We start from the raw sequence: 23812 nt of genomic DNA, 5'->3' as shown, positions 1-23812 counted from the left end.
CATTACAGTAACATTTTTGCTTTTGTCTGAAGAAAATATATTAATTAAGGTAGGCTTTGTTATACATGTTTTTGTCTTTGGGAAAAAATTTTTTTTGTATTAATATTAAATAAAAATGTAAGGTTTGAACAAAACCATAAACATAATACAAATTTAAAAATGTAAAAAAGAACACACTTTTTTTGCGTTTTGGCTGATCATTTACACAACAACGCCATTTTTCAAGCCTGAAAACGCAAACTTTTGAAAAACCAGTTTCAAAGTGCAAGTTTTCGAAAACGATTCCGTTATCATCTTCATGTAAACTACAAAAAAAGCTAATTTGTGAAAGTGGTGACGTCATGCATATTATGTGTTCAGTCTATAGGTGCGTTTCTTTACAAATTGACATCAGCAGCTACTGGCCTGGCATGAATAATACAGCGTTTTTAGTCGTTTTCAGAGATTCGTGTGAACGGACCGTTTTGACAACGTTGTCATCTGTGAAATACGCGAAGGAAAAAAAAAACTGTTTTCAGCTTTATTGTGTAAATGTCGCCTTAGAGTATAGCTACAGTATGTTTTTAAGTTGGTCGTTTTTTCAGTGTGCTTTGAATGATCTGATCTGGACTTCTCTACTTATTTCCTAAATAGATCCATGGTTGACCTGGAGTTTGCTGACATTAAGGAATACATGTGTTTCTGACCTCCAAATTTGGTTTAGTGCACTCTTATAGTTTAGCATACTTTCAGCTATTTGAGATGCCTGCATCATTGTGGTAGAGTGATGTAAGGTATGCTGCATCCTCCATAATCTTGCATTAGCAGGATTTCTGTCATTACCTGATTTACATAATCCTTTAAGTGAATAGGTAGCTAAAAAAAAAAGACAGCATGTGCAAATAAACAGCGTTATCAGTGGGCATGAGGAGTCATTCTTACTGAATCTCCCCCCTTGTGTTTTGGAGAGAGGCTATGATCAGGTTTTGACCGTAAATAATCTGTCAGTATGATGACTATTTTTTAATTGTTTTCTCAGAGCAGCTGGTAAATTGATTCACTGAGAGAAAGCTGTATAAATGAAGAGCTTATTAATATAAATCGAGCAGCTTGTGTGGATGGGGAATCTTCATTTCTGTATGTTCCTTTGGAGGATGTAATACTGAAGATATAAGAGAGGACAGGACAGTCTAAGTACCCTCGGGGATGGAAGATAATCATTTATGTCCTGTTCACATAATCAGGCTTATTGTGTTTATTGTAACTTGAGACCCTTGTTTCATTGGCTTTAATTAAATCCTGAATATCCTTATTTCCCTTCTTTATTTATTGTTTACAGCAGTTTTATCTATCTTCATCTAATCTCATCTACCCTTACATATTTATCTCATCCTCTCTCTTGCTTCATTTTCTCTTAGTCTGTGAAAGCGGCTCTTTTGATTTTTTAACTCATGTAGTTCATTAAAAATCCAGATTCATAAGAGCCTGATAATGGTTCTCATTAAACTGAAAAGCAAATTTAAATTTAATCAAATTAAATCTATTTTCTCATAGAGAGCAATGAGATTTACTGGAGAGTCTCCTGTTTCCCGGATGTTTTCTCCTATGCCGTGACCTCACATACCTGTATTTCTCCTCTGCAGACTCTGAAGGCATGTCAGCAATGTCTCAAACTGTGCTCAGATTCACCCAAAAAATAGCTCCTGAAATCAAGAGTTATCTCAAACATTTCATTTCAACACATTCAAATGGCTCGCAAGCTCCGATCCAGTTTATCCCAAAGGTGTTGGATGGGGTTGATGTCAGGGCTCTGTGCAGGTCAGCAAGTTCTCCCACACCAAACTCATCCAACCATGTCTATGGACCTTGCTTTGTGCACTGGGGCTGGAATAGAAAAGAGCCTTCCCCAAACTACACTTGGCACAATGCAGTCAGGCAAGAACCGTTCTCCTGGTCTCCGCCAAACCCAGTCTGCGCCAAACAGAGAAGCGTGATTGGTCACTCCAGAGAACACGTCTCCATGTGCTTTACACCAGTGCTTCCCAACCTTTTTTCAGTCATGGCACCCTTTGAAAATGTTCTCCATTTTGTGGCACCCCCTCGCATACGTTACGCTAGGGGTGTAACGGTACAGATTGCTCACGGTTCGGTTTGTATCACGGTTTTAGGCACTCCATCTGACACTTGACATTGTACTTGATGATGTGAGGCTTCCATGCGGCTGCTCGGCCATGGAAACCCATTCCATGAAGCTCCCGCCGCACAGTCTTTGTGCTGATATTAATGCCAGTGGAAGTTTAGAGAGAGCTCTTCCGCTATGGAATCAGCAGGGCATTGGCGACTTTTACTCACTATGCACCTCAGCACACAGTGACCCCGATAATATTTTGACTTCAATAAAACCAGTTCACTTAGATGTAGCCAGTTTTAGATTACCGTTTTTCAGAGTATGTTCACTTCTCTAAAATAATTTTAGGAGAACCATATCAGACAACCTTGATGCTGCTGAAATGTGTTTATTAGGTCTCCTGAGTTACGAAAGATCAACATCTGTACAATATTCTGGGTGCATGCCTTTATTTAACATTAGTTAATGCACTAACTGATATTGACAAAGAAATGATCAATACAACAGTATTTATTAATCCATTAGATATTATTAACAGATACTTTTTATTTTAATAATGTATTAAATGTTGTAATTTAATGTATTAAAAAGTAACAATGACTTAGATTAATAAATGCTTTAGATCTATTTTCATTATTAGATGATGTTTTTCTCTTATTTAGAGAATATGAATACAACATTAAATCACTATTTACAGCCTGAGCACAAACTGCTTTTTGCTTGAGTATGCATTGGGTGTAGCATATTGAAAATGTTGCATATTTGTGCTGAAACTCTTTTTAGCTATATTTGAGTTCATTTTTTAAGCTGTTTAAAGCCGTCAGTTGCTTTGATGCAAGTAGACCAAGAGAAAAAAGGGAAACTTGTGGAGAATTTGTAAAGATGGATTTTGGAAAAATGGAAACAAAGCCTTTGAAAGCTCTTTAGCATAAACTGTACGTGAGGCTGCAAGCTGGGGAAATTGTGCTCACACACTGATGTAATTTTATGTAACCAACCTAATCAGAGAAAACAAAAGTCACACATGGGTGCATTTATAGTCATTAATTTAGCAGATGATTTAACAACAGCAAGACATAACATCAAAATCTAACATTAGAAGTGCAATTTGAAGTTCTAAAACTGACAGAATACAAGCTAGTGTCATGGAAATTCTCAATACGAATACAACCTATTAATCTAACTTCACCACGGACAATTATATAATATAATAACGTAACGTTATGTAGTGTAAATTACAAATCCTATTGGACATTTGTGCTGGCTACTGTATACAGGCCACCAGTTTCACATGCCTGTCCTGTCTTGTGGAGCACATGTTTTGTTTTGTGTTATGTTTCTTTTTGTTAGAATAAACCGCTTTTCCCTGCATATGAGTCCTCAGTCTAGTTTTTCCTGAGATTACGTGACAACCAGGGCACCATACAGACTTTAGCAAAGAATTTGCTGATTTTTCTATCAGAGTTAGTACTGGCTGCAGATAAAGTCCTAATTGTTGGTGATTTTAATATCCATGTAGACAATGAAAAAGACGCATTGGGATTGGCATTTAGAGACATTTCCAACTCTATTGGAGTTAGGCAACATGTGTCAGGACCCACTCATCGCCATAATAATTTTTTAGACCTAATACTGTCACATGGAATAAATGTTGTGCCGGTAAAATTCTGCAGCAGAAAAATGGAGCGTAGCTGGAAGAAAACAAAACATGTAACCATGTGCGGCCATAATTACCATTATTTTTTTTATTTATTTTTTTTACTTTAAACCCAGTTATATTACTAATATTAATCATACAAACTACAAAATAATTTGCAACTAGAAAAACACACAGATTAACAAACAAATGGACCAATTCTGAAACTGGTGGTCGATTTTCTTTTTCTTTAAGCAAATTTATTTATTGTTTATTTGTTCTATACAGGCCAAACTGGCCTTAAACAAAAAAATATGTGAAGCCATCACAATCCAAACAAAGATGCTACACACATGAGCAGTTTTTTTTTTATTATTATTTTAATTAAATTAGATTGTATAAGTGCAAGATTTACAGCAAAATCAGCATGGTCTGACTTTTTGGGGTTTTAATTATGCTACATAAGACACCTGTCCGGCACAAAACAAAAATAGCAGACTGACTGAATGAAAATGCGAATTCATTCTCTGCCATTAGGTGAGAATGAATTTGTGTGCAGATTACCGCTGTACACAAAGCAGCGCTGCGCCTATTAATAGTCTACTACTTCATACTGAGATAAGAGGAAAAGAAAAAGCCCTCAAAACTTTTCTGAAGACAGTCAGTTCCCATCAGAGATACATTCATATAAACCCCAATTCAATATTTATCATTTTCTTTCGTGAACAGTGAGCTTGTTCCTGGTAGACTACAGTATTTTCTCTGCTGGCGCGTTTGTGTTCTCATTTTTGCATCCGTAATCAGCATGTGCCTGTGTTTACGTCCTGTTTATAAACTTTGTAATATTTTCACATGAATAACATTTTGGAAAATTATTGCAAAGCAGTAGAGAGCAATAGAGATCAGCCAAAATAAAACTAAACCGTTCAGATTTATGGCCGGTGCCTGTGGACTAGTCAGCGCATCTATATTTTTCTATAATTTTTTAAATCATGCCTGGGCCGGATTTGACACCTTTTTGCGCAGTATTATATGTTTGACACCCCTGATCTAAATCAACAACATGTAGACCTTATACCAACTAAGCTACTGAAAGAGATGATTCCAGAGATCCTCTTCTTAATATAATTAATCTTTGACAGGATATGTTTCGAAAAATTTTAAGCTGGCTATTATTAAACAACTAATTAAAAAAAACGCAACTTGATCCTACAGAATTAGTCAATTACAGGCCGATCTCAAATCTACCCTTTCTGTCAAAGATACTAGAAAAGGCAGTGTCCTCACAGCTACAATGCATCTGGAAAGTATTCAGTGCATCACTTTTCCACATTTTGTTATGTTACAGTATATTTTTCCTCAATTCTACAAAAATACCCCATAATGACAATGTGAAAGAAGTTTGTTTGAAATCTTTGCAAATTTATAAAATAAAATAAAAACATGTACATAAGTATTCACAACCTTTGCCATGACACTCAAATTGAGCTCAGGTGCTCCTGTTTCCACTGATCATCTTTGAGATGTTTCTAGAACTTGATTGGAGTCCACCTGTGGTAAATTCAGTTGATTGGACATGATTTGGAAAGGCACACACCTGACTATATAAGGTCCCACAGTTAACAGTGCATGTCAGAGCACAAACCAAGCCATGAAGTCCAAGGAATTGTCTGTAGACCTCCGAGACAGGATTGCATCGAGGCACAGATCTGGTGAAGGGTACAGAAACATTTCTGCAGCATTGAAGGTCCCAATGAGCACAGCGGCCTCCATCATCCGTAAATGGAATTCATTTGGAACTACAAGGACTCTTTCTAGAGCTGGACGCCCGGCCAAACTGAGTGATCAGGGGAGAAGGGCCTTAGTCAGGGAGGTGACCAAGAACCCGATGGTCACTCTGACAGAGCTCCAGCATTTCTCTGTGGAGAGAGGAGAACGTTCCAGAAGAACAACCATCTCTGCAGCACTCCACCAATCAGGCCTGTATGGTAGAGTGACCAGACAAAAGCCACTCCTCAGTAAAAGACACATGACCACCCGTCATTGGAGTTTGTGAAAAGGCACCTGAAGGACTCTCAGACCATGAGAAACAAAATTTGCTGGTCTGATGAAACAAAGATTGAACTCTTTGGCCAGTGTCATGCCTGGAGGAAACCCGGCACCGCTCATCACTGGGCCAATACCATCCCTACAGTGAAGTATGGTGGTGGCAGCATCATGCTGTGGGGGTGTTTTTCAGCGGCAGGAACTTGGAGACTAGTCAGGATCGAAGGAAAGATGAATGTAGCAATGTACAGAGACATCCTTGATGAAAACCTGCTCCAGAGCGCTCTGAACCTCAGACTGGGGTGAAGGTTCATCTTCCAACAGGACAACGACCATAAACACACAGCCAAGATAGCAAAGGAGTGGCTACAGGACTACTCTGTGAATGTCCTTGAATGGCCCAGCCAGAGCCCAGACTTGAACCGGATTGAACATCTCTAGAGAGATCTAAAAATGGCTGTGCACCGATGCTCCCCATCCAACCTAATTGAGCTTGAGAGGTCCTGCAAAGAAGAATGGGAGAAACTGTCAAAAAATACTTCAACAAAGTATCGAGCAAAGGCAGTCAATACTTATGTATGTGTGAATTTTTTTTCCCGTTTTTTATTTAAAATAAACTTCTGTCACATTGTCATTATGGGGTATTGTTTGGAGAATTGAGGAAAAAAAGAATGAAATTAGTCCATTTTGGAACAAGGCTGACAAAATGTGGAAAAAAGTGAAGCGCTGTGAATACTTTCCGGGTGCAATGTATGTTCCTTTTTTAGAAAGAAAAGGCATCTGCAAGGATTTCCATTCAGGATTTAGACCGCATCACAGTACTGAGACTGCTCTCATTAGAGTTATAAATGATTTACTCTTATCATCTGACCGTGGTTGCATCTCTCTATTAGTTTTACTCAATCTTAGCGCTGCATTTGATACTATTGACCACAACATTATTTTGAATAGACTCAAAAATTATGTTGGCATTAGTGGAATTGCATTGGCATACAATTTGTAGCAGTAAATGAATGTATTGAGTACTGCAAGGCTCAGTGCTAGGACCGTTGCTTTTCACCATGTCAATGCTACCCTTGGGAAATATAATTAGGAAGCATTGTGTTAGTTTTCATTGTTATGCTGATGATAATCAGCTGTTTATTTATTTGCGCCCTGACGATTAACAATTCAAAACAACAAAACAAAATTAACGGAATGCATAGCTGATATAAAAAATTGGATGACTAGTAATTTCCTACTACTAGTCCTATTTTCCTATTCAGAAAAAATAAAAAAATAAATAAAACAATTTTAATTATTGGACCAAAAACCTCTGCACGTAGTAATCTAGAATACTGTCTAACACTTTGTCAAGTCATCCTCATCAGTGAGGACTGGGTGTGCTCGTTAATAACAATCTTTGATTTGAAAGCCACATTTCTAGCATCTGTAAAACTGCATTCTTCCATCTTAAAAACAGTATATCTATTTACGGCACATGCTCTCAATGCAAAATGCAGAACATATAGATCATGTGTTCATGACCTCAAGGCTAGATTATTGTAATGCTCTACTTGGTGGTTGCCCTGCTCGCTTAATAAATAAACTCCAGCTGGTCCAAAACGCAGCAGGTCGAGTTCTTACTGCCAGGAAGTATGACCATATGAGCCCGGTTCTGTCAACACTGCACTGGCTCCCTATTAAACATCGCATACATTTTAAAATCTTGCTTATTACTTACAAAGCACTAAATGGTTTAGCTCCCCAGTACTTGAGCGAGCTCTTAATGCATTATACTCCATCACATCTACTGTGGTCTGAAAACTCTGACCAGTTGATAATACCTGGAAATAGAGCAGGAAAGTTTCATGTTACATTAGCTTTATTGAATATCCTGCAAACCATGTATTCTATATTGATTTTCCTGCATGGTCTTTATGTTTCATTGAAATATTTTTGAATTCATTTCATGACTAAATCTTTCTTATCCACTTTTGTTTCACATTTGGTGTGTACATACCTTTATACAGATAAGGATGCAGCAAAGCATCATCTATAGATCTCACTAAGATCACTTTCACCAATTTCCGTTAGTTTTGTTCTCATGAGGTTAGTATTTTTTTCTTCTTGTATGCAGATTGGTTGTGTCTTGTGTGCACTTTTCTTTTCAAGATACATTTCCTGCCTGTTCTTTTGTGTTGTGTAATCCTTTTGTATTCTGGGGCATGTAAGAGGCTGGTGGGAGTGACTGTAAATAAGTGGGCCCTATCTCTGGGAAAAAATATTGCGAAGAGAGTCCCTGCCACCAAAAAGATTAGCATAAAACCGACCATGTAAAAGTAACATGGCAGCATGCCAGGTAAATCAGGAGTGGTGTGAGGGCTAAATAATGGGCAGCAAGGCACAATTATACACTCATCGTAATAGTTAGATAAACAGTGAATTTGTTTGAATAAGTTACAAAGAGTCTGCTACAGGGGTACAGCCAGCACCAGGCAAATGTAGAGAAGGAACTAGACACACTATTTACACCTATACCAATATAAGTAACTGTAAAGTTTTAATAATCATTTCAATATAAAGAGAATAGTGAAGTCCATACCACAGCTATAACAATTATGACACAGAGGAACAATCTCTTTGGAATCACTTTCAGAGCTAATGCACAATAAAAACTTTGACGGCTAATTGAAATCTACCTAGCTATAAAGAGCTGCATTTAAAGTGGCAGACAACAAAATGCAGAGAGTGAGAATAAACACTGGCGTGGACGTTAATATAGTTATCATTCTTGGCCTTAATGGTAATAAGAATCAATCGTATTACTTTTAAATCATGACTAATTTCAGTTTATACTCACAGAGAGCGCTGGGTGTACCTACATAAATCTCTTTTGAAAAGCCTTAATATTATTTTATTCATATTTTAACAAAGACTAAGCACTTAAATGGCTATTTTAAATTTTTCATCTGGACAGAATCATTGACAGTTTCGCAAAAGTGAGCCATTTCTGGTAACAAACACACTATAAAGAAAGGATTATTTTGATTTTGTTCACAAATGGATGATAGAACAATCCATCACCCTATATTTCCAGCCAACTTTTGAGATATTACAGAGATTGTTCGCCACAAAATGAAAATTCTGTCAAAATTGACTTATCCTTATGAGGTTTCCATACCTGTATGACTTACTTTTCCTCTGTGGAACATAAAATAAACCTTACTAACATAAAGCACCCGTATTAATAGACACAGTCTATGTCTGAATCACTATTGACATTTTTCACTTGCACATTTTGAGACATTGTTGAGATCTCCACAGAGTTGTGAGATTAATGGGTCCATTTGCTCTTCCTTTAATCTTATTGTTTTTTAGGAGATTTGCTTGGTGGTCAGATATGATGTACAAAATATTGAATATAATTATGAAATCTGATCAAACTGATAAACATTTTAATGAATATACTGTTGACTATCAGTGGAAGCATATTTACAGAATGCCTGTAAATGCTGCGTCTTTTTCATCATCTACATGGATATTTAAAAAAAATCACCAACAATTATGAGAATGTGTTACATATCTGCGTTTCTGTCGTGTTGTTTGCTTTGGTCACATGTTCCTTTGTCTATGTTTCCCGCCACTTTCTCTGTTTCCTTGGTTACCCTCTTTAGTCTAGTTCTGTTCAGCTGTGTTTAATTATCCTCACCTGTATCACCTGTGCCCCTCGTTAGTCAGTCATCAGTGTTTGCATTTAGGATTCCCTCTTGTCCATTCATTCCATGGGCCTGTACCATGATGGTAGTTTAACAAACTCAGGGTTACAGGATTAGTTTCGAGTTGACAAAACCAAACCAATCTATTCAGGCTTTGTTTGTCCCATGATGCTGATCATCAGCTTGCTCTGTCAACTCAGGCTTTGATGCTGAGTTTAAGAGTTTAGCTGTGACATCAGTAGTCAACAGCCAATCACACGCTGTGGATCAGTAAAACGTCTAAGGTTACGTATGTAACCTCTGTTCCCTAAGAACAGGGAACGAGCGCTGCGTCTAGCTGACGCTATGGGGAACGCCCTCGGCGTGACTGGTGTCTGAAGCTACTATCGAATCACGGCAAAGTCTTTGACCGACGTCAGCCCATGACGTCATCAACGTGCGACCCGGAAGTATAAAAGGGCGCCGTGCCAACACATACACATCTTCTCGTCTGAAGGGACTGTATGGCAGATAGGCCCTGAAGCATGGCAACGCGACGCAGCGCTCGTTCCCTGTTCTCAGGGAACAGAGGTTACATACGTAACCTTAGACGTTCCCTTTCGAAAGGGAACTCTCGCTGCGTCTAGCTGACGCTATGGGGAACGATATACCAACGCCGCCATGCTGAGGGGAGTGTCTGCCCATTGGCAGTGACAACTGTCAACTCAAGTAATTCATAGAAAAACCTGAGCGATTCCCCCTCAGGTCCTGGGCTGACAGTGACAGCACTCCCTACGGTCATAGCCCAAGCTATACAACTAAACGGAACCCTAACGCACTGCGTGGAGTTCCATCTAGACAGCTCGAAGGCCCGGGACCACTACTTCCAATGAAGGGGTCCCTTCAAGGGAATGTGGCTAGGGGACCCGAAGGAACCCCAGCCAGTCACTACTCGGGAAAAAGTTCTCCCGAGTGCCACCAGGGAGGCCTGACCTGGTGCCCTAAGTGTTATGGACACTTCGGTTTAGCCAACCCTGTCTGTTCAAAACAGAGCCTCTGGATGGTGCCCAAAGGGCGTCCAAGCTAAGGGACTGAAACACAGGTAGTCTTACTTAGCCCGGAACTCAGAGACGGGTTATCCAAGACAGCAATACTCAGCGTAGTGCTTTTCAACCCTTGCTATCGAGGGGAGTCTGCCTGCTCAAATCAAGGATCTATCAGGTGCTTGTGTTTCAAAGCAGTAGGGAGGCCGAAAGGGCCTTAATGACTGATCTAACAGGGAGGCCTCATGAGAGGCCTACGACCGTCTGACCAGGCTCAGGCGGCTGAGCACTCATAGACAACCCTCATTGAGGGGAGCAGCTGAGCCTGCCTGGCGAGTAACCTCCAGCTGTAGGCCCAACTACCACAAGTTCTCGCAGAGAACTGGTAATCAAAGTGCCTAGCTCAGGAACTTCAACTTCAAGGAGGCCCTGTGGGCCTACTACTTGATAGCGGGTATTCCAGGGAGGCCTATAGAGGCCTACTACCTAACCGCAAGCCATGCTGGAAACCCAAGCATCCAGGCTCGGGACTCCGTCCTCAGGGAGGCCTTAGTGAGGCCTACTACCTGACAGCAATACCGCCTGCTGAGGTTACCCTTGTTTTCTCAAGGAGGCCTAATGGAGGCCTACTACTTGACAGTCAAGCTACGCAGGCTAGTCGGGCATATTAAGGAGCCCGTCCTCAAGGGAGGCCTATTAGGGCCTACTACCTGATAACCAGCCTTTAGGGAGGCCTGGAGAGGCCTGCTACCTGTTTGCAATGCGTGCTAACTGTATCAGATGACTGGATCCCAGGAACACCTTAGGGAGGCCTGATGGGGCCTACTACCTTGTTCGAGTGACCACAATCTGGGAGCTCACCCTCCGGGAGGCCTATTGAGGCCTACTACCCGACAGTCAAGCTACGCAGGCTTTTCGAGCATCCTGATTAAGGAACTCGCCCTCAAGGGAGGCCTATTAAGGCCTACTACCTGATAAGCAGCCTTTAGGGAGGCCTGGAGAGGCCTGCTACCTGTTTGCAATGCGTGCTAACTGTTTCAGATGACTGGATCCCAGGAACACCTTAGGGAGGCCTGATGGGGCCTACTACCTTGTTCGAGTCAGGGAGGCCTATTAAGGCCTAGAATTAACAGCAGGCTTTCAGGGAGGCCTGATGAGGCCTACAACCTGCCTCTGAGAGTGACCACAAACTGGGAACTCACCCTCAGGAAAGCCTAGTAAGGTCTTAGAGTCAACAGCAGGCTTTCAGGGAGGCCTGATGAGGCCTACAACCTGCCTCTGGTAGTGATCACAACCTGAGAGCTCACCCTCAGGGATGCCTAGCAAGGCCTTACAACTAAAAGCGGGCCTTCGGGGAGGCCTGATGAGGCCTACAACCTGATAGCCTCCAGGCTAGCTGTCCTGATGCGCACATCGGTACATACCTCCAGTGAGGCCTGGTTTGAGGCCTTCCAACTGATAATGCGCCTTGTTCAAGAGGCCTACTGAGGCCTACAATTGACAGCCGACCTTCAGGAGAGCGTAATTACCCCTTTTTAACCTGATAGCCAGCTAGGCTAGTAGTACCTTGATGCTTAAGCATTGTCACCTGCCTTACTAGAGGCCTGATAAGGCCTACCACTGTCACCGTTTAATCTTGAAAACAGTGCAATCCTTCCTGCTAACTGGGACAGACATATTTGCAAAATGTGGGTTGTAGTAACATTAGACCCTACGGCTCGTTTTCATGGAGGCCTGTTGAGGCCTAACACATGATAGCTACCCATTACTATGGGGACCCGTTCCAGGGAGGCTTGTAAAAGCCTACAAGCTGTACGAGTTTCGCAAAAACGAGAAATAACTGCCAGACAAACAAACTGACTGCTATTTAAACCAACGACTCTCAATGAGAGGAGGCCTCCGATCTAAGTGGTGTACAACCAAAGGTGACGGTGCCTCAGCAACGCGCCTCCTTCATCCACATACCAACTGACGCTGTAGCGCTCAGTCGTAACAGAGACAAACTAATCCAACCTGCAGTGGCTTAGGGAACCGAAGACAATAGTAACCCTAAGCGGTAGACAAACACTACATTCTATTAGAAAAGTGTGCTACCGCCTAGTAATCCGCAAACATTTCAAAGAAAAGAGCGGCAGCCTAAACACTACCCTCAATATGAGAGGAGGCCCATCTTCTGATAACCATAAGCGGTGGCCTATCTGGCGCCATCTTGACCAACCAGGGAAAGCCAACACACGCTCGCATACACAGCCCAGAGAATGGTGCTGTGTTAAAGCCTAACTAAGCAGGGGAAAGACAGTTCTCTCTGATGAATACCCAACTCTATACAGGAACCTGGGGTCTGTAAGAAATACATATTTTTAGTATAACACACAAAGGGGGGGGAGACGCTAGCACTCTGGTCCTGCCTACGGTCCTCAGACCGTGAAGGACCAGGTCCCGCCTGCCTGGGTGGGGGCGCGGATCTCAGCGGTATGCATGTCTTAAATGCCGCTAAGCGCGCCTTTGCCTCCCTGAACTTTCCAACCACCGCCTCCACGGAGGTGCCGAAAAGTTCAGTAGGCGAAACCGGCAAATCGAAGAGAAAACTTTTTCCTTTTCTCTCTCCCCGATATCAGCCAGGCCCAACCACAGATGCCTCTCCGTAACCACCATAGCCGCCATAGAGCGGCCGATAGCAGCAGCAGTCTGCTTGGTGGCCCGGAGAGACAGATCTGTGGTGCGGCGCAGCTCAGCAACCGCCTCAGGGGACAGCCCGGCACCCTGGTCGAGATCCTCCAGCAGCTCCGCCTGGTACGCCTGAAACACCGCCATGGTGTGAAAAGCAGCACCAGCCTGACCCGCTGCCGTGTATGCCCCTGCCATTAAAGCACAACGTGATTTAGAAAGGCAGAGTTTGAGCTCTTCAGTGTTGATGCCCACGAAATGCGAGAAAAGTTCGCAAACTTTCCTCGCCAGTCGGTAGCCCCAACACATATCCATATTCCCCTATCCCCTCGACATCAGCGAAGTTAAAACGCTGATGTCGATGAACATTGGGTAGAATATGGATTCTTCCATGCCCTCTCGATCTCTGTAAGAAGATCAAGAAGGAATGGAAGGCTCATCTGAGCTGATGGTTTATGGCCAAGGAGAAATCGATCGTGCAATTTATCACGAGCGATCTCTCCTCTAACGCGCCAACATGGCAGCAGCAGCCTGCCCGCAGCACGTTCCATAACATTCATCAGCTCAGCATACACGGTCAAGGTGGCTGAGAGGATTCATACCACTCTCACCAGCCATCCCTAAGAGCACTTGCTGTTTAGTCTCGTTAGCCGCCAGATCGTTGCGACGATCGGCGAGCTGCATCTGAGAACCCATGATGTATGCCAACGCTCAGCCTCAGCTTGAGTGGGACAGCATCATCCAGTCCCAGATGCCAAACTTTCTTCCCTCAGGAAAAAAGCCAGACTAGAGTGGAGCGATCTCAGATTGAAAACCGCTCACACTCACCCACAAACAACTTCAAATGAACTTGACTGTGCATGCTCTTGATCCCAGGCAGTAAATACACACTCGTGTGTATTAATAATTGAATTTGTTTTACCTTAACTCGTATAGCAGTTCAAACAGACAGTCCCTGAAGACGAGAAAGATGTGTATGTGTTGGCACGGCGCCCTTTTATACTTCCGGGTCGCACGTTGATGACGTCATGGGCTGACGTCGGTCAAAGACTTTGCCGTGATTCGATAGTAGCTTCAGACACCAGTCACGCCGAGGGCGTTCCCCATAGCGTCAGCTAGACGCAGCGAGAGTTCCCTTTCGAAAGGGAACTGAGATTCACTTCTCGCGAGAGAAGCAGCGAGATTCATTTCTCTCTTCTGCAGAATATTACATGTTTAAAAAATATTAGGAATTTAAACAAATTTACACAGCAAGAAGAAAATTGCTTTTTATAAAAGAGTTCAGCTTAAAGAAAAATCTTTACGTCAATGCAAGTCAAAGTTATGAAGTTAGTTTAGTTGATATGTAGAGAGAATTGAACATTTAAACTCACATGTAGTCATTTGTATAGCTTTATTTATTGATTTTAAAGCTTATTTGTATGACCTTTTATATATGCTTTTATATTCATTTCAACTAATTGTCTGTTAATGATTGATTAACTAAAATGATACATGTGTAATTAATTAAGGGTATAATGATTACAAAAATGATATCTAAATCATTCAAAAGTATTATTATTACAAATAAGCATTGTTAAAAGCCAGTCTTTAATAGCTATTTGCTATGTAGTGACCTTTAATTTGGAGTAGAAACTGGGGGAGTGACTTTATTGCATCAGAGGTGTGTTACTTTGCTCACAGCTGATTGGTCCAATTTCAGTTTGATCTCTTATCCAGAACATAACCTGCCCTGGAGCAGGTTAGCCGTGGAGCATAAGTTACTATGGAGATGAACACTGCTAAAAGCCAAACCACTTTAATGGTACCTAAAACACAGGATTAGCACAAACTAAGCTTAAACATATCTGGCTAGCCAGCTAAACCGGCTTCATGGTACAGGCCCCTGGTCTGGTCTCCGTTATGTTTACACGTTGTGTCTATGCTGTTTGGTGTTCTGCCCAATGCTTATTTGAATAAAAACCTATCTTTGTGGAAGTCCCGACTCTCCTCTTCTCTGCAGCACCATACACCCGTAACAGAATGAGAATGACATAGAATTACAGGGTGTAACTGTAATGTTAACAAAATGAATAAATCAATGTTTAAATAAATTTTTTTTAAAGGAGACCAACAACTATTGTTAATTGTTAACATATTAAAAGTCTAGTGCTCAAAATACTTTTTGAAATTAATAAAATAAAATAAGAGGTAACACTATTTTGATAGTCCCCTTTAGACATTCTCCTGACCATAAGTTACTACGTCAACATACTCGATTAACCCTACCCTAACAGTCTACTAATACTCAACTAATATTAAAGGATTAGTTCACTTCAAAATGAAAATTTCCTGATATTTTACTCACCCCCTTCTCATCCAAGATGTTCATGTCTTTCTTCTTTCAGTCGAAAAGAAATTACGTTTTTTGAGGAAAACATTGCAGGATTTTTCTCCACACCACTGACTTCCATGGCAACAAAAATGTTGAAGGTCCAAATAAATGCAGTTTCAAAGGAAGGGCTTCAGAGGCTCTGCACGATACCAGATGAGGAATAGGGTCTTATCTAGACAAACCATTGGTCATTTAAAAAAATTAAATAAAAATGAATATACTTTTAACCGAAATTGCTCATCTTGCGCAGATCTGTGACGTGCCACGGATTGCGCAATCGCGTCGGAAAGATCACGCTAGACATACAAATGTGGAAGTACCGCCCCAAGCAAACATGCGACAACTAATACAAATGCCTTTTACCAAAAAACACTTCAACTTCAAAATCGTCCAACATCGTTGTTTTACCTTTTTTTTTTTGCTAAATGACGTTTGTATTAGTCTTCGCATGTGCGCTTTGTAAACACGGGGTCGGTACTTCTGCCTAATGCTGCGTTCCAGGCAGGTTTTTGAGCCCGTAAATTACAACTTCAAACCACGACTCACGACTTTGTAGTGTTCCAGGCAAAGTCACGCCAAACTGCCTGAGCGCAAGGAATTGTGTGGTAGTTTGATGTAAACAAAGCGTGGCGGACCGTACGGGGTGTATGCTCATTTACAATCATTTCTATCGCCAAAGGTGCTTACTCCTTGCTTGTTTGAGGGAAACGGAGGAGAAAACAAGCGCAGACGGCAAGAAAAGTATGGAGACAGATTAGTCTCATTAATAATTCACGCAAAAAACAAGATGCACACATGTGTAGCCAATTTCACATGCATAAAACCAAATTCACGTGCGCAAATTAAAATTATACATTCATAAAATACATTTCACAAATGCAAAACACAATTCGTAGATTTACAACTGTGCACAAAAACGTCTGAATGTTTAAAATGTACACGTTCATCCTGTAATGTGAATGTGCAAATCGTCATTCACGTGTGAATTGCTTTGGATTTGTGCGTGTGTGTTTTTGAGACTTTCCTGGCAGCACTCTCCTCCCACCCGGATCAGTCGAACGCTTTAGCCAATCAGATTTAAGCTTATCAATCGGCCAATCATTATCGCGTGGGGGCGGGCCCACCTGCTGTAACGTCATTAGCTTCCTTTCGACCACAAGCAGAGGTAGGCTAGTGTGATCGGTTCATTTCTGTGTTTACTGAAACGAAGAAGTTACAGATCAGTTGAAGTGATAGTTTATTAAATATTAACAGATGTAAGCAACTGCTGTGGTAATCAGATGTCCCATATGAAGAGGAAAATGATGCTTGTTGTGTTGGATTTTAGCTGCAGGTACAGAGACGGACATCTCTCTCAGTTACAATCACATAAATGAGTGCAAAACAATCATCTGAGTGGCGAATCCCACTTAGCACTAACTGCTCTTTCCTAATTAAATAATAGAACAAGACCAAGTGAAAAATATCCAAAAACTTTACACTTTTCATAATAGTCTATTTATATACACCATCTCTCATCATTCAAACCATTGTTATGCTTTCTATGGAGACAATCCTAGCATTGTATGGTATGCATATGAATAATTCTTTATGAATTAAACATGAGAATCCATCAATAGGCTACATAAATGTTTATTTTCACACAGCAGTTAATAAACTATCACTTCAACTGATCTGTAACTTCTTCGTTTCAGTAAACACAGAAATGAACCGATCACACTGCACATAGCCTACCTCTGCTTGTGGTCGAAAGGAAGCTAATGACGTAACAGCAGGTGGGCCCGCCCCCACGCGATAATGATTGGCCGATTGATAAGCTTAAATCTGATTGGCTAAAGCGTTCGACTGATCCGGGTGGGAGGAGAGTGCTGCCAGGAAAGTCTCAAAAACACACACGCACAAATCCAAAGCAATTCACACGTGAATGACGATTTGCACATTCACATTACAGGATGAACGTGTACATTTTAAACATTCAGAAGTTTTTGTGCACAGTTGTAAATCTACGAATTGTGTTTTGCATTTGTGAAATGTATTTTATGAATGTATAATTTTAATTTGCGCACGTGAATTTGGTTTTATGCATGTGAAATTGGCTACACATGTGTGCATCTTGTTTTTTGCGTGAATTATTAATGAGACTAATCTGTCTCCATAGAAAAGCTGTTATACCTTTTATTTTACGTTATTTGTATATTTGTTTCATAAACACGGCATCCGTAGGGGGCTGCCATTGTTGCTTCACCGGCTATGTGACTTAAAAACTCGTAACTGGGAGTACATCGATCTAGTACGAGTTCACGGGTGGGAAGTCATGGGTTTGACTGCCGTTCCAGTGCACTTTCACAGGTAGAAGGTTGGAAAAACACGGGTTACGGGTTGCCTGGAACGCGGCATTAGTCTAGCGTGACCTTTCCAACGTGATTATGCAATCACTGGCGTGTCGTAGAGCTGCGCAAGATGAGCAATTTAGGTTAAAAAATATTTACTTTTTTAATCAGTGATGAAGCCCTTCCTTTGAAACTGCATTGATTTGGACCTTCAACCATTGGTTGCCGTTGAAGTTCATTATATGGAGAAACATGCTGGAATGTTTTCCTTAGAAAACTTAATTTCTTTTCGACTGAAGAAAGAAAGACATGAACATCTTGGATGAGATGGGGGTGAGTAAAATGTCAGGAAATTTTCATTTTGAAGTGAACTAATCCTTTAATGATATTACAATGTTACTTATAGTCAACAGACTGTCTAAAGGGAACCATCAAAATAAATAAAATATTGTTATATTGAAGGAGATTTGTCATTGATGATAAGAAGGGCCTTTAAACTTGGCTGTAAAAGATGAATTACATCATTAAACATGAGATGTTAATCATATGCTTTAGTGATCTCATTGATAAGCATAACTGCTTGCATTTGAGATTGGTAACTGACTTGGATGCTGGCAAGATGTTCTGCTGTCCACCAGTGTAATAGCTTTCAACACTGAGGAGCATCAATCAAACGACCCATACTTTTGCATCTGTCTGACAGCGTACCTGACAAATCCATAAATCAAAGGAAGAATTGTTGTCTTGCAACTGGCATTTCCTGAACGGACCACTGGGGATGTGATCTGTTGGTTGTGGGATGCATATAAATGTTTTGTTCTCGATATCAAAGGGCAATATTTTGTATGATAAAATATCGTGCCGTAGGCTAGGAGAGAGGATGTGGAGCGCTGGATCATTTGTTGTGTGTGATATATTCCTCTGGGTCAGATGCCCGCAGGTTAAAGATGAAAGTGGAGGAGAGCAAAATGCGTCAGTAATGAGAAAGCAATGGAAGCGCCGACATATTATTGTGCATGTGTTGCCTCTGAATATTCTCTTTGCTCCGCTTAAACTACTCCAGATTATGGTTATTGTTGTATAATTCACTATATTCACCGAACCAATCATTCAGAGTCCCTACACACACCGTCATGCTCTAGTGCTGTGTGTGTGTGTGTGTGTGTGTGTGTGTGTGTGTGTGTGTGTGTGTGTGTGTGTGTGTTTATGCATCAATGCACACATGCTACATCTCTTTGCTATATGGACTGTGTGCACTTTAGAGCAAAATTGATTCATGGTAAGACATAAATGAGACTCTTGTTTCCTGGAGACCTTCTCATCTTTTAGACTAGAGCAGGTGCTAATGGAAATACATTGATCAATTCTGGGAAAAGGGCAGAATTCAACAACATGAACTTTAAAAATTCTCAATTTTGGTGTGGAAGGTGTGGAAATTAAAAAGTTATCGATGTGGTCTTACATTTTCTCCTCGTCATCTTCTGTGCAGATGGAAAACTCGTCTGGAACTGACCTGTTTATGTCCAAAATATCGAAAGAGAATGACATGATCCTGGGAACCATCTACGCCATCTTTGGTAAGTGTCAGTCAAAAGTAGTCTAAAATTACTTGCTAAACATTGTTTTTATTTCTGCAAGCACCTTATTCTAAAAAAACAGCATAGTGATTAATAGTGAATAGGACAGTAAACGTGTAAATCATGTTAAAGGGTCGGTTCAAATGAAAATTTGTCGTTCGTCGTTCCAAACCCGTAAGACTTTTTGTTAATCTTCGAAACATAAATTAAGATATTTGAATGAAATCTAAGCGATTTCTTTTGCCAAGTAAGATATGTTCTTTGGTCAACATATTTTGTTGATCCTGGAACAACATTCCTCACCGAAAATTTAGGCCTAACCCCTAAACCTAACCCTACCCATAAGTTATCCCTAAAATCAGAGGGAAATCATAGGTGAATAACGCTGATGTAGAAGCACATAACCCTGGATGTAAGTCTAAACTTGACATAAACTATACATTTGTCCCTCAAATGGGCTCTTGATTCTTTAAAGGAACACTCCCCTTTTTTTGAAAATAGGCTCATTTTACAAGTCCCCTAGAGTTAAATAGTTGAGTTTTACCATTTTTGAATCCATTCAGCCGATCTTTGTATCTGGCGGTAGCACTTTTAGCATAGCTTAGCATACATCATTGATTCTGATCAGTCCATTAGCATCTCATTCAAAAAATGACCAAAGACACTTTCAATATTTTTCCTATTTAAAACTTGACTCTTCTACAGTTACATCGTGTGCTAGGACCAACTGAAAATTAAAAGTTGCGATGTTCTACACCTATATGGCTAGGAACTACTTTCTAATTCCTGCGTAATAATCACAAAGCAAAACTGGTTCAGGAAGGGTTTGAGGAGCACAACAACGAGTTTGAGGTGTTGACTTGGCTTCCAAATTCCCCAGATCTCAATCCAATCATAATGTTATGCCTGATGGTGTATGATATTCAAATAAACATATAAACCAAACAAACAAACAAACACATACACGTCACTTTGCTGACAGACCGCTAACTGAACCCTAACCTTCTAAATGTCTCTCAAACCAGATTCAAGGATCCAGTCTTCTTGACTCTCCTCAAGCTCACTGCCCTCACTCTCAGAAGGAATGACTCTAACTGCTCAATCGTGTTCCTTCCGCTCATAAAATGTTCTTGTGGCCATTTTCTGCAAGTATCAATAGATAGTAAAAACCACATAAATGACACACATAATGCACATTCTTTGAGTTTTCTGGCCTAACCCTAACCCTAACTTCCCAGGAGGACTTGAATGCACCATCTGGTCCTAACCCTATGAAACTGCCTGAACAAAAGTGGTCTAACTGAGGGCCCTATCTTGCACCCAGCGCAATTGACTTTGTACACCGACGCATGTGTCATTCCTATTTTGCACCCGCGCAAAGCGCGCTTTTCCCTCCACAGAAGCACGTCGCTAAACTAGTGAATGAACTTGCGCTACCTGGGCGGTTCAGCGCAAAAAAGGAGGCGTGTTCCGGCGCAAACAATCCCTGGTGCTATTTTGCTGTTCCATTAAACAATTGCGCCACTGACCAGAAAAAACCTAGTCTAAAGTCAGTGGCACGTTGCGCGTTGTTCATTATGCTATTTTAAGGGCGCATGCTTGACCATAATGTATAGCGTGCACAACGCGCATACACTTTGCTCATGTAATCTACACAGATGCAACAGTTATTTTTGCAAATCATAAATTGTTACACTAAAAAATATTAACACATGAGATGACGGAAATCATTGTGGTGTGCCACGAAGATGTGAAAAAATAGGCATAAATCTAGCTTACAAATTATTCAGGCTAATTGTAGTCTAATAATTAAGGAGACCTGTTTGCCCAATAGTGGCAACTTCTGGCAAGACATATATGTATATAAGGACATCTAACAAATTGGTTTGTCCGTCAAGAACCAGGAAAAAAATCGGTGAGGGTGGACGCAGCGATGTCCTCTGCTGGCGTCAGGTCCTGAGTCGAGGCAGATCCACCTCCCGTTACACGGCGTGCCCGATTGATGCTGGCAAGCTTGGACTTTCCCCGTCTTCTGATGTCATTGTAGCGCTTGCGGCACTGGTGCGACGTCCTGGAGATGCCAGCTGATGAAACAATTGTGGCTATTTCCTCCCACGCCTGTTTAACCGACGCTATTTTGGGTGGGTTTCTCCCATCCCCATACAACACAACTTCTCTGTCTTTCACTGCTCTTACAAGAACATCAGTCTCCTCGGCTGTGAACCGCTCCTGGCGTGCGCCTGGTAAATACGCCATAATAATAGCAATCCATAATGGAACTTGCGCACCTGCTTTTTACAGGGAATGTTGGATGACGCTCTGATTGGTTTATTCACATTACGCCTAAACCACACCTATGAATAATGAAGCTACTTCAGACCAACCCATTTTAGATTTGCGCCGGGCGCAAGAGCCATTTATCCCGCCGGGAAAATAGCAACAGCGCCGAGACCCGTCCACAAAGTTACTTGCGCTTCGCGCTTTGACACTTGCGTTTCAGATCGTTAAGATAGGGCCCTGAGTCTGCCCTGAGGCAACAAACAAAAACAAAACAAAAAAATGTTTAGTACATAAATACAAAAATAAATCAAAGATACTTCTTTACATACTGATGCACGTATATTTTTCATATAAAATTATAAATATGTTAAAAAGTGATATTTATCTAACCAATTGAGGACACTGTGGCCATGTGGCTTTGCTTCATGAAAGGACCGCTCCACCCCTAAACAAGTCCCCCATCACACTATTTATATATAAACAATTTTTATTAAAAAAAAGTTAAAGGGGCGGTGTGAGGTCCAAAAATGTAGTTTGTTGCCCTCAGGCAACACCATGCCATAGAGGGTAAAGGCTGTGGTTGTTTTTAGCATGATTGTCTTTCTTTCACTGCAGGTGTGCTGTCTCTAATGGGAAACACCACTCTATTGTTTGTTGCCTATCGCAAGAAGTCATCTCTTAAGCCTGCTGAGTTTTTCATCATCAACCTCTCCATCAGTGACCTGGGCATGACCATTTTCCTCTTCCCCTTCGCTATTCCCTCCGCTTTCGCTCACAGGTAAAACTCTTTCACAGCAGGGACATTTCTTATAGAAGACGAGTCTTCTCCTCTTTCTTTATATATACACACATATCATTCTTTTCCCCTTCAGATGTTAGTCTGTCCACTTGAGACTCATTAAAGAGGGTCATCTTGTTCTCTCTCTGATCCTCTTATAAGCATCAGCATAATGAAAACAAATTAAATCAACATTAACAGCTGGAAACACATCAGCATGTCCTCAGAGCCTGAACTCTCTGATCACTAGGGCTTTTGATGCCGCTATTCCTTTTTTTCTTCTTCCCCTTTTTGTTTGTGTTGTAAGCTATAACCATTGATCATGCAGCAACTAAAGTTTTTGAAACCTCATACAGAAAATGTGAGAGCTGGAACACAGAGACTTCAAAAATTAAGAATTTTAATATCAAGGAAATCCTTCTATACAGAGAGATGATTTATCAGGCAAATAATTATGAGCCAAATATATTAGGGTTTTTTTTCTTTCTAAAATTGCATTAATGGCTTGGTTAGCAGTGTTGGGGAAAGTTACTTTGCGTTACTCCCTTAAAAAGTAACTAATTGAGTTACTTAGTTACTTTTTAAGAAAAGTAATGCGTTACGTTACTTTTGCTCACCTAGGCTGGGCTTGTTTTTTTGTTTTCTTTTTTAATTGCAAAAAAAGTAAGATTTTTGTGCAAATGTAAAGACCTCTTCATACCAAAATTGAAATAATAGTTCTTAAATAATAATAGTTCCCAGGGAAAGCAAGAACTGACTAAATGTAAAATGTGTACCTTGAATGCAATGTAAGTCGCTTTGGATAAAAGCGTCTGCCAAATGCATAAATGTAAATGTAAAATAATAAGCCTCAGGCTGAGGTAAAGATGTGCTCCCATTCTGGATAATGGAAGAATAGGACGCAGGAGAAAAACGTTTTACCAAAAAAAACCTAGAAAAACCTAAAAATCTAGTCATTTTTTACTCATGGTTTAACTGAATCATCGAAGGTCAGTTGCAAGACATTGGTCAATAAAGGTAGATTAAATGCATAAAAATATTTGTTTTATTTAACATTTATATATTTGAGGTTTGCATAGTATTCTGATTTTGACCTTGACTGATTTTATTCATTTTTAGGATTACTGAATCTTTATTGTGCAAATGAGATGAATAAATGCTCACATTTAGTCTAGAACTAATAACACATTTACTCACAACGCCTCTACACTTACTCTCAAATGTTCTCAACATGGGGGCAGGAAAACTGTCAGTCAAATAAATGTGAAAATGTAACTTGAGTTACTTTTTTCAAAAA

The 23812-nt window shown here is 40.7% G+C and overlaps 1 protein-coding gene across 2 annotated transcripts in view; it reads left to right on the top strand.

Moving 5' to 3' along the window:
* Window positions 1-23812, top strand: part of opn7b (opsin 7, group member b) — a gene marked incomplete at both ends in the record, with an annotated part of 132426 nt that overhangs the window by 39442 nt on the left and 69172 nt on the right. For both annotated transcript variants that reach the window (XM_079802133.1, XM_079802134.1), the window contains 2 exons: window positions 19370-19457; window positions 22353-22515. In XM_079802133.1, coding sequence (XP_079658259.1) covers window positions 19370-19457; window positions 22353-22515 — 251 coding nt within the window. Of the gene's footprint in view, window positions 1-19369; window positions 19458-22352; window positions 22516-23812 lie in introns of those variants that run through there.

The sequence above is a fragment of the Gobio gobio genome (assembly GCF_949357685.1).
Source record: "Gobio gobio genome assembly, chromosome: 21".
NCBI classification, from domain to species: Eukaryota; Metazoa; Chordata; class Actinopteri; order Cypriniformes; family Gobionidae; genus Gobio; species Gobio gobio.
This window is presented reverse-complemented; position numbering and strand designations above follow the sequence as displayed.